Source organism: Vicia villosa, unplaced genomic scaffold (assembly GCF_029867415.1).
Source record: "Vicia villosa cultivar HV-30 ecotype Madison, WI unplaced genomic scaffold, Vvil1.0 ctg.004426F_1_1, whole genome shotgun sequence".
Lineage (NCBI taxonomy): Eukaryota > Viridiplantae > Streptophyta > Magnoliopsida > Fabales > Fabaceae > Vicia > Vicia villosa.
In genome coordinates this window covers 106,303-125,629 of record NW_026706436.1, presented here as the reverse complement: position 1 = coordinate 125,629, position 19,327 = coordinate 106,303, and the positions used below count along the sequence as shown (strand labels likewise).

Here is a 19,327-nt window from a genome sequence, read left to right as displayed (position 1 = left end):
GGGGTATCTGTGGCGGCTATGGGGGGTTGGGTGGATAGTGAGTGGAGGTGGGGGGACTTAGGTATTTCGGAGGATTGGTTGGATAATTCTTTAAGGTTGGCCGATTGGGGAAAATTAAGGACTATTTTGGTGGCTTTTGGGAATTTGGGTGAGGAGAAGGATGGAGTGGAGTGGGTGCCCAATAGTGGTGATGGCTTTTCGGTTGCTTCGTGCTATGAGGTTTATGCGAGCAAGCGTATTTTATATGGTCCTAATTGTAGATTTCATGAGGTGAAGGGGTTGGTTTGGAAGTCGGAAGTGCCTTTCAAGGTTAAGGCTTTTGGGTGGAGGCTTTTAGCTAATAGGCTTCCAACAAAAAATCTTTTGGTGCTAAGAGGTGTCTCGATTCCTTTTGATAATTTAAAGTGCTCTTTTTGTAGATTTCATTTGGAAAATCGGGATCATTCCTTTTTTGCTTGTTCATATGTAAAGAATATTTGGAAGGAAATAGCGTTGTGGATAGGTAAAGGGGAGATAGAGAAAATCGGGATCATTCGTTGTGTGTGTGTGTGTGTATATATATATATATATATATATATATATATATATATATATATATATATATATATATATATATATATATATATATATATATAAACAGTACAACACGAATATTGGATGATGTGCGCTGAAAGCACATCAGCGCTAGAGCCCTTTTAATATGCACCAAGAGAGTAAGTATTTTTCAATTTCACAACAGTTACTTTAGACTAAACAATTGCAAAGAGATAGAGTATAAACAATTCTATATTCTCGTGTACTGGCAATTTTTACAGTTCATGTCATAGTGTCATCGGATCGAGTGATTTTTTAAATTTGGTAACTTTAGTGCATTTGGAAAATATGTGAATGATGAAAATAAGATATGTAAATAACTTTAATTTTTAATTGCGCTAAAGTTACCAAAAGTCGCCAAATTTAAAAGTAACTCAATCCTTTTCTGATCATAGAAGCATTTTATTCAACCAAATAAAAAAAAAACGAAACAAAATCAGCATTGTTTTTTGCTTTTTCATCAAGATGCTAATGTTGTACTTTGGCAACTATCAACAGTGCAAGCCAAGATGTCCCTATAATCCCTTGATATCTTAAAAGAGTCATAAACTTGTCCATCACTACTCTTCTTGTACTCTAACAACAAATTTGAATGGTCAAATGCTGTGAGTTTCACAAATCCAAAGTCATGGTCTTTAAAGATACTCCATTTGGTGTTTATGGGGGCAAAGTCAGCTAAGGCTGCACCTCCTCCACCAACCACTACATGTATAGTCCCGTTCAAAGAGCCCTTGTAATCGTGCTTCTCTTTATCTGTGCATATATTCTGAAGGAGGAAATAATGACAGTTAAGTTACACGTCAAATGAGAAAATCAAACAATAAAGGGAAGACGAGTTAAGAGAAATACCTGATAGATTGGGCATGTTCTTTCGTAGTTATGGACATGTCCATACATGGCTATGTCGACTTTATACTTTTGCCATAGAATTTGAAGGTCTTCCCTTCCCATTGGTTCTTCAAACGAGCCTTCTGCAACATAGAAATCCGCAGAAGAATAACCAAGTACCCTATGTGCAAGGAATATTAACCATGGCTGTTTCTGTCTGTCAACGGATGCTAGGCATTTTTCAATGAACTCGTACTGTTCTGTTCCTTTTCTCCAATCAAGTTCCGTGTGAGCTATGCAGAATCTAAACATGCCATAGTCAACAGAGTACCTGGAAAAGTAACGTGATTTTCCAAGTTATTTTACTGGAATTGTAATCGCTAATGTTTGTATGCTCATGATGATATTAAAATGATAGTGCATTTTCAATAAAAAAGGTTAAAATTATAGACATGGTGTACCAGAATTTTTCCCGGTTCTCAGCAGGAACGTAAAACATGTTTTGAGCAAGCACGCCACATTCACCACCTGAATCCAAGGTCCCATAAAATGATCCACTTCCTGGCCAGTCACGTTCGTGATTGCCACTAAAAGCACAATATATAGCCAAAAAATCAGATAACGAAGTGAAACGGTACACATAGAAAAATCAACACAATGTGTAACACGACAAACCTTGCAGTCATATAAGGAACTTTTGATGCAATTGGCTCTATCTGTGCAGTAAATTGGTCCCATTGTGAAAGGTATCCATTAGCATAGCATAAATCACCAATGTGGAAGACTAAATCTATGTCCTTCAAGTCTTGAATAATCTGATTTGTGGTATTGAGTGAACCGGGCTGGAAATTGTTATACTCATTGGAGCCATCAGCTTCTGCCTGCTCATCCCAAAATAAAATGAAAAGTTAAGATGCCAGATTAATAAAAGTGATTGTTTGAAGAGATTTTCATATGGAACAGCTTTAAGTGCTTGTTTGTTTAAGATTATAATTGTATTTTCAGAGTTACAGACATGGTTAGAATAAGATCGTCCATGAGAAAAAAGAAATAAAGAATATTACCTTTCCCATATCACCGAATATGACCACACGTTGTACGGAATTTTGACCAGGATAAGGAGATGATTTAAACTGGTATTCTTGACTCCAAACTGTTGTGCCATTAACTAATCTATGCCCCAGCTTGTATGTGTACCTGCAAGTACGGAAAACAAAATTGCAAGCTGAGGGATCATATCCACTGAACTGCTGGCTGCTGCTAATGAAATCTTAACATGTTTCTTCATTCACCTACCAACAGTCAACATTTAAACCACAAGTACAAAGTAAAATGGTTCGGAAAAGCCAAAATTGGTAAAGAAAGGGAGTAAGAGTTGGTAAAAATAGGAATCTTGGAATTGGAAGGAGAACCAAAAATTGAAAGCAACGCAAAGATGAAAGTGTAAAGATGATCCAATAGCAATGATGAGCCAGAAGAAAAATCAGACAGATTAATGGCGGGTAACGAGTAACAGCGAGACAGAATAATGGTAGGAGTTTGTGAAGACCATTTCCTGTGAAACAAGGCATCAATCAAGATAGAGGAAAAGTTGAGGCAGAGGAGAAAGTTCCTTCCATGGTCGTGCAATAGAGGAAAACATGCTTGAGCAACCTTTATTTAGTCTTTTTAAGTCACATTGTTTTCATCTTTGTTTTCAAAAATCTATGTCGGGTCATATAGTGGTGAAATTTGGGTTTGCTAAATCCAGTATTAATAAAAGTATTGAGTATCCTTTTAATTGTATTAGTTATGATGTGTGGAGACATGCAACCAAATCCAATATATCTACCACAAAAGGTTTTATCCACTAAGTGAGGTCGGCTACATGAATCAACTTCGGTCATACAGTGAATCTAAAAAGAGAATCTTTGTTTATAATAGTAACCAACCGGAGGGAGTATTCAATTAACTTGGGTTTGATTTAATACAAGGGAATATTTCAAATCAGCTATAGTTTCATAGCAAGTAATATCATGGTAAACATATAAAAAAAACATACTCTTTGTTAGGCCACAGCTCCTTCAGGAAACTAGTGTGTATGTATCCTGGGTCACGCCACCCAACAGTCCTTGCTGGTGCACCTATATACATGTATAGATAATAGATGAATAAGATTCATTATATTGTCAATTTGACTCTCCTTTACTGTGAATGAAATTTACAATTACACATTTTACAAATGTCAATATTGTCAAGACTTGAGATAAATATGGTTTTCCATCCAAAATGTAAATTTTTCTGAGTCTCAAACACATGTAAAAAAAATCGCCAAAATAAAATTACAAAAGAGTTGCATACCACACATGGTGTTGCGATCAAAAGTCAGTGTCCCAGCAGGAGATTGCACAAGTTTCCCTTCTTTTGGGCCCCATTCAACAAAAGGATCAGCGTCGCTGATCCCATATCCACTGGTCCATGTTACAGTAATCTGTTACAAATTGAAATAAGCAAACTTTTAAGAATCCCAGATATTCTTCTTCCACACTTGCACAAGTGCATACACTTATAATTGCGTTTACTGACGGATTCCATTTAAACAAACGATTTTAACCCGAGCTGGAAAAAGAAAATGCAGATTCAATGTCAAAAATATAAGGGGATATCAAACTTACTTCATCCCATGCTTTCCCTTGTGCTAATCTAGGATATACTGGAGCATTTGGATTGATGAAAGATACTTTATTTGACACTGCAATGAGCTTTGGCTGTCAAAAATAATTCAAGAAAAATTAAGAAATAGAAACGTAAAATTCAGAAGAAAAAAATCCGTAACATTGGACTCAAAGCTAATATACGCAATTAATTTAATAAAGGATGAAATTACAGGGTAGAGTTTAAGTGAGAATACATTTGTTAATCCACCAGTGAAGAGAGCAAATGAGAAATCAAATCGCTGATTAATCAACTGAAGTTTCAAGGAACCTTTCCCCGTGTTCTTGTAACTGGGACTGGAGAAATTGGCGTACTGAAACTGAAATACGAAACAAAAAAGGGACAAGTTAATAACATCAAACATTTAAATTTTTCAATTCTTCTTAAGCTACAAGGATAATGTGGCACACAAACCTTGATAGGCGCAGAACACAAGAATGGAGGGCTGACTAGTCTGTTTTCTGCGGGGCAAGTAGAAGCACTGGAAATTTTAAAACATTCAACTCCCGGTTAATTCAACCAGACTCATGATGTGTCAGTTATGATTATATAACATGAAAAAGTGTATGTTTGGATTGACAGAGGTTGACGAAATCGCAGCGGCACTGTGATTTTGGTGAGGCACCAAAATTTACCACTGTGATTGCGCCAAAATCTGCCAGTGTGATTGGTTGTTACCTGAAGTTTCCAGGAGAGAAGACTCCAATCCAATCATCTATCGCTGGATTTGGATTACTATATTTCAGGGTAACCCATTCAGTATTTTGTCCCTAAAACATTAAATTGTGAAACTCATCAATTTCTGATACCAAACTTAACATACACGATTTATGCTTGGATACGATTGTGTGAAAGTTAGTTGAACAATAAATTTGACTGTAAAAATAATGTTTAGTAGAGGCAAAAGCTACAAATATTAACTTCAAGTTAGAATCAATTCTAAAGGCAAAATGAATTCTAATCATGAACTAACAAACATACAAAAAAATCAATTTAAGTTTTGAGAATCACTTTGGCTCACTCAAAAAGTGAACTTACGGTCTATTTGGATTGACTTATTTGAACTTATCTCCTATCATAAGTTATGTGATACTCTTTGAGAGAGTTTCTCAAAAACAACTTATGACATTTGTTATAAACTTTTTTTAGCTTATTTTTATAAGTTATTCAAGATAGCTTACCAGAACAATTTATAGCATATATAAACATCATTTGCTATAAAAATGGCTTATACAAGCTAATTCATAAGCGCTTATTTTCATAAGCACTTCTGTAATAAGCTTCAAATAAGTTGTTTATCCAAACATGCTTCTAGTCAAAAAGTCACATAGCAAATGCTTGAAGCAGCTAAGGTAGTAGTAGTTAAACAAACAGATGAGAAAGAGAATTTAAAGAAGTAAGATTTGAAGTGAAATGAATGAAATGTTAGGTTACCTTGAAACCAAGTACATTAGGAGTAGCTTTAATAAAAGCATCTAGATCAAGAGCAAACACAGTATTATGAATTGCAACTTTTGAGAGTGGTTGATGCAAATCAGACACAGCTTGCTTAAAGATTGAAAGAATAATAACCAAAGAGAAAAACAGCATGAGTAATTTCTTCTCCATATCGGCCATCACCTGAAACGAAATGCATCCAAAAAACTTCAATGCAATGATAATCAACATTGAAACAGTATATAAACAACAGTTATCATCAATTTGAAATAAAATAAGCGTAAAGTTGAGTGACTTAGAATCATAATCAGAAAGTCACCTTTGGAGAAGAAGGAAACGTGCAGTGAGTGAAAGCGTAGAAGTTTTCGGGATGAGTGGAAAAGTTGATGAAAAGGGACTGAAAGTTTTGATTGATTGATTAATTATGATTATAGATTATCTTCATTCGCGTTACGGAGGGATATTGAAATTTGGAAAGGTTTTTTATGTGTATGAATGTATAAAAGTTTAGATATTGGAAATAAGAAAGAATATCCATGGGATATCTCTATCTTTTGCTGTAATTTCCTCGTTGGCATTCTCAAATAGAATTATGTTGAGATAAATTAGTTATGGGTTGCCAAATATAACGAGACTAAAAATAAGAATAATAGATTTTTTCTAAATAAACCAACCCATTTAATTCTAATACTAATTGCTTGACTTACTTTTTGGGGTCAAGACTCTAACATTTGCATTTATTTAGTAGACTTGAATTGTGTAGGGAACACTTTTCTTATAATATTTCAAGCACTCTTGAATGTTTTAGAGTTTTAATGCAGGAATACCCAGGATAATTCAGCCTTATCGAGTTTGCACAAGAATGACGAAAACTCGAATGCAGCGAAGAGTGCTCTGGAATTATTTAGAGGATTTTCGGTTTTTTGTGATGTGACATTCTGAATCCGGAATCATGCTTTTATAGGCCAAGTTAATATTGTTTCATAAGGTTGTGACCCTTGGTGAAACAATATAATTTTCAAAAGTTATGACTGTTGGCACACAGCTTGGTTCATTAATGATTGCATGGTTTCACTCTGCAGCATTTCATGAACAGTTGCCACTTTCCGAATTCAAAATTCAAATCATGGGCACTAAGCAAAAACGTAACCACGGTAATAGCCCGGCCGAAGGGTGGCCGTCGCCCGCCGGAGCCGCCTCATTAACGCCGCGATTGCTCCGATGCGACGTGCCTAAGTGCTCAAGTGCCGTCTACAAGCCGCCACTAGCGCCTCTACGCCCACGCCCCCGGAGCCGGTGTTGTCGCGACGAGTGGTTGTATGGTTGAGACAAGTGTCATAATGCTTGGGACCACCACATTTGTCAATGTGACACTTTATCCTCTTTTGTCCTTTGGTTGAATTAATGATATTAACTCTTTATAAAGGTTTTCAAAGTGAGTGAATCTTCCAATGTGGGACTTTATTTCATGCATTTATTAGCATTTACTCACTTTCACTATTTTGTCATTTTAGAACACAACATTGTAACATTCCTTAATGAATTACAACAACCCGCACCCGAATCCGAGTCAACGGGTGAAAATCCGAGTTGACTGGGTTTGGGTTTGGGTTCGGGTGCGGGTTTGAGTAGTGTGAAACCCGCATCCGAAATCGAAATCACACCCGCTTATATATATATATATATATAGCTTATCATATGAGAATGACATTTTATATCAGAACATGAGAATGAATCTGAACCATTAGATTTTAAAATAAATGGTCGAGATTTTAAAATAACACCCACGCCCACACTCGTTGGGTTCAGGTTTGGGTGAAAAAATTCGAACCCAACAGGTGTGGGCGTGGGTGTTATTTTGCCACCCAAATAACATTTGGGTCTGAGTTCGATTTCAGGTGCGGTTTGGGTAGTGTGAAACTCGCACCCGACTCGTTGTCATCCCTAATGTTGAAACAATTTTATAAGTTTTATTTTAATTGTGAATTTACCTATCTATTTATATCTGGTCCAACCATTAGCAATATTTTATTATTCTTTTAACATAAACAACTCACTTTTAAATTGCTTTAACAACTATCTCAAATAAAAACTTAAGAGAATATCTCATTACATTTCCGACTCTCTCAATCATCTGTCGAAATTCTAATTATGTTCCTTTATTTTCGTAGATGTACGTTTGAAAGTAATATTTTCTTAAAAAAATTGTTTTTTTCATAGGTACATCTACGGAAACGTAAAAAGATAGTGAACGTTAGGAAAATGCAAATCATTTCAGTTTAGTAAATTTTTCGAAGATACATCTATGAAATGTGTTAAAAACAAAGTGTTTCGTAAATATACTTATGGAACAGTCTAAATTCCAATTTTTTTAACAAAAATGGAACATCAAATTATAGTGCAATTTATACAATGTATTCTTTTGGTGTACTATGTTTCATTGCCTTAGGGTTTAGGGTTTAGGATTTAGGGTTTAAAAAAATGGAACATCAAATTATAGTGCAATTTATGCGATGTGTACAATGTATTCTTTTGGTGTACTATTTTCCATTGCCTTAGAGTTTAAGGTTTTGGTTTAGAGTTTAGAGTTTAAAAAAATGGAACATCAAAATATAACAGAATGTTCCGTAAGTACATCTACGGAACACTCTTTTTTTAACACGTTCCGTAGATATATCTCCTGAAGATCTACTTAACTAAAATAATTTGAATTTTTCCAACATTCACTATATTTTTTACGCTTTCGTAGATGTACCTACGAAAAAAACCAATTTTTTTAAAAAAAGTGCTTCCGGATGTACATCTGCGGAAGCAGAGGGACATTTTTGGCAATGCATGTGGTTAGAGTTTCTCAAATTTAAAGGCAAAATACTCTTTTTCGTCATTTAACTTACATCAGGGTCCATTTTAGTCCCTTAATTTATAAAAAGTTCAATTTGATTCTTTAATTTTTTAAACAGCACCACATTTGTCCTTTCCGTTAGGTCTGTTAGTCAAAGTCAAAATAAATGACCAACTGACATACAACTGGTGATGTGGTGAAATATATATCCAAAACTAAGGTTTCTTACAACATTCATAGCATTGTCAAGAAATTCATCAAATCTCAAATTTGCATAACCACCTCATATGTAAAAACCCAATCTCCTAGTTTGTCCATATTGAAATCTACAACTATATAATAATATACAGAAAAACATAATTTTGAATAGTAGTTTAAAGAAAAATTAGAAAATAAATTTCTGGATAACAAAAAATCCAAAATTTGTGTTCTTCCACAAATCTATGTTCCTCAAATCTGGGTTGACGAATATGATGAAGTAGTGTTTTATGGGGTTTTTTGATTGAGTTCATATAAAGCAAATACAAACTATAACAATGTGTGATAATAGTTTTTGATTTTACAGTAATATGGAATGAAAATGTTCAAATTTATGAACTTTAACCACAAAAACGTGGAAAAAAACCAAAAAAATGCAAAATTACAAAGACATAGAATGAAAACAAGTCAATAATATAAAAATTCAAATTGAGACTTTTTCAATCGCAACCCAAAATCATCAACATCGAGCAATCACGAGTCACGACAACCCAGATGAACAAAAATTTGTTGAACATCATTGAAACTTCTGCAAGGCTTCAACTTGATGAATTCTCAAGGGTTTCACACTCCCACGATGGTTGAATTGAACCTTGAAAACTTCAAAATTGAAAGATTGAAGAAAAAATAAGTAGAAAATTGAAATGTAGGTTAGAGAGACAAAGAGTTCAAAGAGAAAGAAAAGAATGCTTATGGAGAGAAAAAGAGAAAAAGAGAGTGTAAAAAATGTGTGAAAAATACTTATGGATTTTAATTATTCCAATTTTATTTTTAACAGCATGTGTTTCTGGATTGATTAATATGAATTTCTGGTTTTTGGTGGCATTGAAAGGAAGAAGATAATTACTAGATGCAAATTGGAATGTCACGTATGCAAAAGTAAACACTGTTAGTTGAAAATAGACTGAAAGAACGTAAATGAGATGGTTTGTAGACTTAAAGGATCAAAGTAACCTTTTTAAAAATTAAAGGACTAAAATGGACCCCGAGGTAAAGTTAAAGGATGAAAAAGGATATTTTCCCAAATTTAAATAATGAGAGCTTCACATGTATTTAGTCCAATTCTAAAAAATTACGGAACATAACTAATATCTTTATGTAGACTCTAAGCAACATGCAACGAAGATGCTCTTACTACCAAAAAGAATTCATCAATTATTTTATTTTAATGTATATGCACTTAACTTATAGTTTTAATCACTTTTTGGTTATTGATTTTACATCGAATTAATGAAAAAAAAAATCATTTGAATTCCTCACATTAAACTTGTCATATTTTTCATTTTCGTTTGTAAGCTAGTCAATGTATTTGTTAATCAAAGTCGATGAGGTAATCTATATGACATTGATGTGGAATTCGTAATGGTTACATGTGATTTTATTTTTTCATTTGTAAGTAGGGACGGATCTAAACATTGTAAATTGTTGGTGTGGCTAAACATAAAAGAATGCGTAAACTAAATTATATTAAAAATAAAAAATAATATTATTTAATAAATGACCTTTACAATGAAAATTGTATACTATCCATTTTTTAAAGATGGATTAAAATAACATCATTTTTAATTATTTCAAGAACATCTCTTTTTATAAAAGTTACAAGACCATCATTTAATCATTGATCACTCATTTTGTTACATAGCTGACTCTTCACAAATTATATAGCTGAAAAAACACGTTCCACATTTGCAATTGCTTCCCATAAGAGTCAACTTCAGAAGCTTATAAATCATATCAAATGTGTTGCACTTATTTCTCTCCACAAATTTTGCGCAAAGATCTGCAAGTCTTTTTAAATTTATAAATTTTAAGTTAAATCGAACATTCACCCCAAATAATAATTGACATATAGAACATCAAACTATCATAATTGACACATCCATTTCTTTTGAGAAATGAAAAGGATCCTGACTCACTAATTAGATCAAACTTAGAGTTAAATATGAAATTTTTAGTTAAATAAAATGAACTAATTTTAAAATAAACTTGTTAAAAAGTTCAATTTTCCTTTTTATAACGAACGTTTTTAAATTTCAGTGTTTAATACTAACTTTTAATATTTTATCAAAAAATATATATATTCTTCCCATACAATCAATTATATATATATATATATATATATATATATATATATATATATATATATATATATATATAGTTCAATAGTTCAATTGTAAGTCACACACATTCTAACCCATACAATCAAAAAATCAAATCACCAAGTTCCATCATAACACATTCAACTTTAAGACATACATGATATTCTTCAGGTCCAGTTCAAGTCTTAACTTTTAGGAAAAGAGAGGGTTCAAGTCTCTATTAATGTGGCTTTGGTGAATTTGAAGTTATCCTTTTAATTTAGATTATGAGCATCATATTCATATTGTTTCTTGAAACTAAGACAACCCCGCTGAGATCTCAAATCAAAGTCCATATTTTCGTAAACCTCATGCTAAATAGAGGATAGTGTATCGGCTAATCCAATTCAGAATACAAAAGTTCTTGATCTTGTGACATGCCTTCTTATTCAAGGTTAATCCTACCGAAGGAAGGAGACACTTGCAAACACTATATTGCTAAATAAGTGACAAATAAGTGACAGACATAAGCGAGAGATTTTAGGATTTAAATAGTGGGTTCGTGAATCTGAGCCATTTGTTAAGTTTTTATAGTGAGTCCTCTGTTATTTTCGGTCATCTCCATATTGGGCCTTAACAAATTTCGTGTATGCCTTGTAGTTCACACAAGCTTAGGATGGCAAAGCCAAAGCATGTCATACCAACCCAATTTATTATTCTACACGCGTCTTGGACTTCACACTCTTCAAAATAGAATTTCCTTTATTATGCAGGCTGCTCTGTCGGTTATTTATGCTGATATTTTTAGGGGCAGATTCAGATACGTAGCATTTCCTATGCAGTTTCATGTAGTTTAAGGGGGAGCTGTTATTCCGCTGAGTTTTGAGAGATGTCTCTGGTGTGGCGTTGTTGTCGTTGTTTTTGCAGCCGGAGGTTGAAATCAGAGCTCGCATATCGTCTCAGTTCGAAGGTGACGTTACTGGTCCCAGGTTTAGTATATCAGTATGTAGTCTCATTTGAATAATTTTTCGTTGTTGCAAGGTTTTTTTTTCAATTATGTTGGATTTGTTCTTGTCATTTGTGTTTTAGAGAGGGCTGGGTGTTCCATTTCTTTTTCTCTTGGCAGGGCGTTGATTTTTCCTTTATGGTGTAAAGATTTTTATCTAGGCATAGCTTATGCCTTCTTTCTTAATGCAGTTGGTTTATTTTGCTCTTTCAAAAAAAATTAACAGGAACATACAAAGCATGAGACATGCCATACATATATACATGAACCGAAGGGCCAACACAAGGCCAACCAGACAGCTTAAAAAACTCCTAAAACAATGGATGTTAACACCTAAACATAGAACATAAGTAGCAAACTACCCTACTCAAAAACCAAAAACTAGAAAGAATAAACTTAGGTAAACTAAAATATCCTTGATCCAAATCTGGAAAAAAAAAGATTATAAATAGACTGCTCCCAATCCAAAAGCTTCCAAATTGCTCCCAGTAGCACACTGCAATGCAAAAAATCCAAAGCTAAACACAGGATCCTAGCTAATCGATAGCAGCACAGAACTGCAACGAAATTGACATATGCCGAAGCTAGTATGAGTAAGCACAGGATCCACTCAGCCAGAAAGAAAAGAGCCACATTAAAACTGAACCGACGAAACACTGAGGCGCCAAAGATCACCAACATCAATGACAGATCTCTAATCCGAGACATCGATAACTCCTAAACAAACCGATCCCGACCTTAAGATTCCAGGCCGAGACAAGGCCTAGGATTTGTCCTCCATTGAGCATAGTTGTATTGCACATCCGCGTTAACTGATGACAACCACCTCCAAGAATACTCGATAGAGTCTTCAATCATCTTTTCCGATTCCACTTCTTTGTTGTTGAAGATTTTGACGTTCCTGGCTTTCCAAATGCTCTAGAAGCAAGCAAGCCAAATCACTCGGACTTTCGACGATATTTCCTTATCACCTCCAATTAGACCTTCAAATTGAACAAGATGGGCCATACTATCTCTGCGTAAGGCAGTGGATATGCGAAGCCACTTGCAAATGAATTGCCATATACCTGAAAAAAGCGGACACTCGAAAAACAAGTGAGGTATCCAACAGTGTCACAACCCCCGATACACCTAATAGATCCTTTGCCAATGACATTCCTTCTATAGAAATTTGTCTTGGCCTTTTAGTTCTTTCCTTTTTCTCTATTAGAATGTGACTGGACTCTATTGGTGTTTCTCGGTTTTTCCTTCTGACATGTGGGTTCTACCATTTAAGGGATAATGGCCTATAAACAAGTGTGTCATAATTATTGCTTGAGAATCCTAACTTTCAATATGGCTTAGACTTTGGGTAACGTAATAAATGTTGATGTGGCATCTATGTTTTCTCGAGTAGGCTGTCTCGTAGATCACTTCATTGTTGTATGTTAGATTTCCTCTCCATTTATCTTACAAGTTGATTTTGAAGTGTGAATATATAGGTTAACCTCTTACTTTTCTTATTTTCAATTTCTTGCTTAAATTTACTCTCTTTCTTTATCACCTTCATTATTAGGCAAATAGAAATGAAGAATTCTAAACGAAGAGGATGATTTGTGGGTTTATGTTTTGGAGAAAAAGTATGGGGATTTAAACATGCAAATTAAGGGAATGTAGATGGTATTCAAGGTGGTGGAGATACCTTCAAAATTTGGAGAGGACACATAGGGTTTTAAAGCACAATGATTCTTTGATAAATTATCTAGAAAGTTAGGTAACATTGTCAAATCATTATTCTAAGAACATCATGAAGGTGCGAGAAACACAAGAAAGTGGGGTTTCAATTAGATTGGACCAAATATAATTTTTTTGTAACTCAAAACACAAGTTTAACAAGTGAATAAAAATAAATGACACAATTATTTTTATCCTGGTTCACTGTTAACGAAGCTACTCCAGTTCACCCGCCAAGGTGATTTTGCCTTCTCAATAAAGACTTAATCTATTATAACCAAACTGATTACAGAAAATGACAATGACCGCAACCAATGTCTTCTTGAGACTCTTTACTAACACTAGTCTCTCAAGGTAATAACCACAATATGCTAATGATCAACCTTGCTGACAACCCCAACAAGTTCAGCTGATCCTTATCGTGCAACCACTATGACCGCAACCACAATCTTCTCGAGGCTTTTGAGTAACACTTAGTCCCCCAAGGCATCAATCGGCCAATGTTGATTACAACTGTGTATATAAAGATGTTTCTAATAAGCAGATTACACAATGTTTAGGTACAACAACACAAAAGTGTTGAAAGATAGATACAAACAAAAGCTCCTTGCTTAAAATACAAAACTATACAAAGATTTTCTTTAATAGAGCTTGTGCAACGCTTTGGTGTAGTTTTGTAGAACTGATTCGTTGATTTCAATTTCTTCCAATGGCTTCCTTTATAGAGAAGGATAAATATGTTGGAAGGTAGAATAGTAAATATAAAGTACATATGTAAAGTCCCCAACAATCATGGTGGGAATGGTAGATAACAAGTACATGTTGGATTGTCCTTACGCCACCCTATAAGAGTGGAGGTCATAATTTCCGTTAGTGCTTTTAAGCTCACCATCACACACAAGTCGTCCTTGATATTCTAAGTCTCCAAAGGCTTCTTATTGTTTGTTGATTGAAGCATGTTGTAGATGATCAGAACTTGACTCTTTAGAACCTAAGTGTAACACCCTCTAAACCCCACAGCAAACGTATTGCATAATCAGAATAAATTAACATGCATATCAAAAGAGGGTGTCACATGTATTTCAAAATCAAACAAAACAAACAGAAATTCATCTGGTTATATTTATAACACACATTTAAATTAATGTTCCATATGCACATATCACAGCAAAATAATTTAAACAATTCAAAACGATACCAATCATATAATCTCATAATAGATAGTCATGCATAAAAACATTAGGCACCAAAGGCCAATCATCACAATATCTCAAAATATAAAAGAGAGTATAAGAAAAATCTCCCAAAATAAACAAGAGTTCAATCGTTTCCATGTGTTACATAACCAGAGCATGACTCACTATCTATAAATACAATAAACAAAGGAATAACTCCACCACTAATTCCTTGCAAGCAAAACACCTCTACTCTTCGGTACCTGGGCGATGTCATACAAAACATTATTTCAACATAAGGGTGAGAATTTATATCATTATAGAATTATATAATAATAAGCAATGCATAACAACATACATCCATATAATTCATCACACTTCATACATTTAAGTGTTTAATACTTTTTCACATACTTTGTATGTTTACATATACAACATAGGTCAATGATTTAAGATACCAAAGTAATCAAAATCACAATTATCATCAAAGTATCATTCACACAATTATTGCATAAGCACACCAAAACACATTTCACATCGACACATGTGACTCCAATGCGACTCAATGTAATATGCATGTGGTACCAATTTTTATCCTTAGCGGTATCACCGCGTCCATCCCTCGGACAGATAACCACCAAAACAAGCTCTTCCTCTAAGCTTCAAATTAATCCTATAGGTTTCAGACAAGTCACTAGTTTCTACGAAACTAACAAACATCGCCTCTTTCCCACTGAATGAATGCATGTGCAAATACCAACAATTATAAGCAATTAAGACCATCTCCAAATCTTAATTATACAATCATATATCACATCATTCATCACATATGAATCACCTCACATTTGCACAAACATACATAACCATGTTATCATTCACACATGAAACACATTCATAGCATACACCATAGACTAAATACTAGGATCATCATTGTCATCATTATCATCATGCATTTATCTTTATTAACCCAAAAATACAAAAAAATTGTTGTCTGTTGCTTGTGTCCCAAGACAGGAGACTGATCAAGAAGAAATTGAGCAAACTAGGGTTTTGAGACTCACAAAGAAATTCAACATTCTTATATGATTCAAGGGGATATATAATCAATACCAAGGTCCAAAGATGGGTCAATGCAAAATCAATCACCTTCAAGTTCATCAGAAGCTCAAATTAGGGTTTTGAACTAATTTTACTGGAGGATTGACTTTTAATCAGAAGATAGTTCCAAGACTCAAAATATGATTCAAGGGAATCCAAATCAACATTATAGTCCATCCATATAATTCATTTGAAAAGGAGAGCTGGATTCATTTGGAAATCACAAAACTGCAGTTCATTTGGAAAAAGTCAATTGTGCAAGCCAACCTTTGACTTTTGAGAAAAATAGTCAACTATGGACTTTTAAGGATCCAAATCATCATCATATGGATATTGAAGACATTTGATCAAAGTAAATTCAAATAATTCATCAAGAACCACAAAGTCAACAAAAAGTCAAATTAGGGTTTTTAAGTGTATTATGACCTAACTCATGGATCTCCAAATTTTGCTTACACACTCAAAAATCTCCCAACATGAAAGTTGTAGATCTTGGCAAAACAAACAACTTATCACATTGGAACATTTTTGCAAAAAATTATTATTTTGAGAGTTATGGAATTAAGAAGATAATTTTCAAAAGACTTTAGAGAAATTTTCAAGTGTTTTACTTGGATTTTTTCTTAACTTTATGACCATTTTTCTCAATGATCCAAAAAGAGTTTGAGGAAACTTTTAACTAGTGAATTTAAGTATGTAGAGTTCGTTGCAGCGAACTTTCATTCGCTGTAGCAAATGATTCGCTGTAGCGAACTGTGTAGCGAATAAACCTGAGAGTTGAATTGATTTATTCGCTGTAGCGAACTTTCATTCGTTGTAGCGAATCGGGGCTTCGCTGGGAGTTTGCTGTAGCGGACTAACCTGGATTTGAGAAAGTTTGCTTCTGTTTGAGTTCGCTGTAGCGAACAAAAGTTCACTGTAGCGAACTAGTCTGATGCTGTTAGCTGAAGATTTCGTTTAGAAAGAATATCCTTTGAAGAGTTAGAATTCGAAGGAAGATGGTTACTAATGACCATTTCTGAGATAAAAAATGGCTACTGAAGGCCATGTTTTGAGAATGATTGTTTAAGTTGAAATGACGATAGTTAGAAATGGAGCTAGTTCGAAGAGAATCATCTTTGAGATTTAAACGTTTTTTGCGAAATACGTAAAGTACTGAAGCTTAACGTGTTTTCGTGGCATCTCCGGTTCTGATCACGTTGCCACGCGTCGAAAGAGGATTCAGGCGGGAGGATTTGAATTTCGAAGTAGTTTGTGTAACTGCACAAAGACAGATGGCATCCCAGGGATTCTTGTGGGCAACGTGGCATTAGATTAGTGTAGGACCGTTAGGGTCGAAATTAGTATAAATAAGGGTCTTAATGTTAGGATTCCGTGTGTTCATTTTGTACAAATCACTCACAAACCACTCAAGTATCAAGTGTTTAGAGAACGAGTTCGCTGAGAAATGTACGTATGACACCAACACCAGTTTAATACATTTGTATCTTTCTTTATTCAAGTATCTTTTCATTATTACTGCTTTCGTTTACTTTCTGTTATTTACATTCCTACACTTCGTTTGTTTCGTCTAAATTTTATCTCGAAGCATTTTACATTCCTGCATTTAACATTCTTGCACGTTACATTCTTGCACTTTACATTTCTGCAGTTTATACGCTTTTATTTATATTTCTTTGTAGAAAATCATACTTACGTGTATAACAAGTGTTGTTTTTAAGTAAACACTCACACGATCATATCACAAACAAGTTTTCTCGAAGCCAGAACAAACAAGCATGAATCAAATCATATCAAAAGACAATTGTTTGACTATGTACTAGGATCAATCTAGTCGATCCTGCGAGTAACCAAAGTATATTTTATAGTTTGAAGGACTAGCGGTTGTTTACCGGAAATCACCATAAACAAATTGGCACGCCCAGTGGGACAGTGTCAAACAGATTGTTATTAATTGATTGTTTTGTTTTGTCTAGAAAATATCAAGACCTTGTTGTTAGAACAAGATTTGTTCTGATCAATATTCTTAGTTTTGATGATAACATTGTATATGAATTTTGTATGAGATAATGTGGTACTCTAATCCTATGCAATTTCCATTTCAGGAATCACATAAAGAGTATGCACAAAATCAGCGCAAGAAGCACTAACTCAGAAGGTTCAACATGCAACATCAGAACATGGTCTGGCAAGACATCAGAAGATGGTCAAGCAGAATCAGAACATGGTCTATGGAAGCATCAGAAGGACTTGAGATCAGAAGCAGAAGCACTGAAGTTCTCATGGTATCACGCTAAGAAGCACTTCAAGGTTAGAAGACAAGAAGATGCTCTGCACCAAGCTGTTTGACTCTGATGATATTCAAACATTTTTTACACAAACATCAGATCAGAAGCAAGTACAAGATGGCAGGCTACGTTGACTGACAAAAGGAACGTTAGTAGCTATTAAAGGCAATGTCAGTAGACACAGCGAAAGCAAGGCTCGAGGTAGTTGACAAAAGAGTGAAGCATTAAATGCAATGTTGTACGGATTACGCAAAGCATTAAATGCTCCCAACGGTCATCTTCTCAAACGCCTATAAATAGAAGTTCTAATGAGAAGCTGAAGACAACACTTGCGCAAATATACAGAAACGCTGCCAAATTCAAAAAGCTCTCAAACTTCATCTTCAACCTCACTACATTGTTGTTGCAATATATTAGTGAGATTAAGCTTAAACTTAAGAGAAAATCACAGTTGTGATAATAGCTTTTTAAGAAGCATTGTAACTCTTAAAAGAATTTGTTTACATTAATTTGTAAGAACTAGAGTGATCAGGTTGTTGATCAGAATACTCTAGAAAGTCTTAGAGGGTATCTAAGCAAATTGTTCCTAGAGTGATCAGGTTTGATCAGTATACTCTAGAAGACTTAGAAGTTGTCTAAGTGGAAAACCATTGTAATCTTGTGTGATTAGTGGATTAAACCTCAGGTGAGGTAAATCACTCCAAGGGGGTGGACTAGAGTAGTTTAGTTAACAACGAACCAGGATAAAAATCATTGTGCAAATTGTTTTTATCTTACAAGTTTTAAAGCTACACTTATTCAAACCCCCCCTTTCTAAGTGTTTTTCTATCCTTCAATTGGCATCAGAGCGCCGGTTCTAAGGTGCAAGCACTTAACCGTGTTTAGAAAAAATTCAGGAAGAGAAAAACGCTTAAGTCAAGATGGCTGGTGAAGATCCAACAAATACATCTACATCTGGCTCTGCTGAGCAACAAAATGGAAATGGTAACAATGGTTACACTAGACCACTAGTATTTGATGGTGAAAACTTTGAATACTGGAAAGATAAACTTGAAAGTTACTTCCTTGGTCTAGATGGTGACTTATGGGATCTGCTGATGGATGGTTACAAACATCCAGTGAAAGCTACTGGTGTAAAGCTTACAAGACACGAAATGAATGATGATCAAAAGAAGAAATTCAAAAATCATCATGAGTGTAGGACTGTTTTGCTGAATGCTATCTCTCATGCTGAATATGAGAAGATATCTAACAGGGAAATTGCCTATGATATATATGAGTCATTGAAAATGACCCATGAAGGAAATGCCCAAGTC

General features: G+C 34.4%; 1 protein-coding gene across 1 annotated transcript; it reads right to left on the bottom strand.

Annotated features, from left to right (window-relative positions):
* Nucleotides 1-767: 767 nt before the first annotated feature.
* On the bottom strand, nucleotides 768-6,101 carry LOC131642055 (probable inactive purple acid phosphatase 1). Its single transcript, XM_058912343.1, has 13 exons — nucleotides 5,873-6,101; nucleotides 5,551-5,736; nucleotides 4,795-4,886; nucleotides 4,531-4,597; nucleotides 4,313-4,435; nucleotides 4,077-4,169; nucleotides 3,763-3,892; nucleotides 3,464-3,545; nucleotides 2,487-2,619; nucleotides 2,098-2,303; nucleotides 1,884-2,009; nucleotides 1,444-1,753; nucleotides 768-1,360 (listed from the first exon to the last, which is right to left on the bottom strand). The coding sequence occupies exons 2-13, from the start codon at nucleotides 5,731-5,733 to the stop codon at nucleotides 1,055-1,057; spliced, it is 1,851 nt and encodes a 616-aa protein (XP_058768326.1). The 5' UTR covers nucleotides 5,734-5,736; nucleotides 5,873-6,101; the 3' UTR covers nucleotides 768-1,054.
* Between the last annotated feature and the right edge of the window lie 13,226 nt (nucleotides 6,102-19,327).

Bases quoted from the DNA above. Each gene is read 5' to 3' on its own strand.
- LOC131642055 (XM_058912343.1), bottom strand. From the start codon at position 5,733: ATGGCCGATATGGAGAAGAAATTACTCATGCTGTTTTTCTCTTTGGTT. The intron at 3,546-3,762 runs GTATGCAACTCT...ACATGTATATAG, and splicing joins TGATCGCAACACCATGTGTG to GTGCACCAGCAAGGACTGTT. The intron at 2,304-2,486 runs GTAATATTCTTT...TGGGATGAGCAG, and splicing joins TATTCGGTGATATGGGAAAG to GCAGAAGCTGATGGCTCCAA.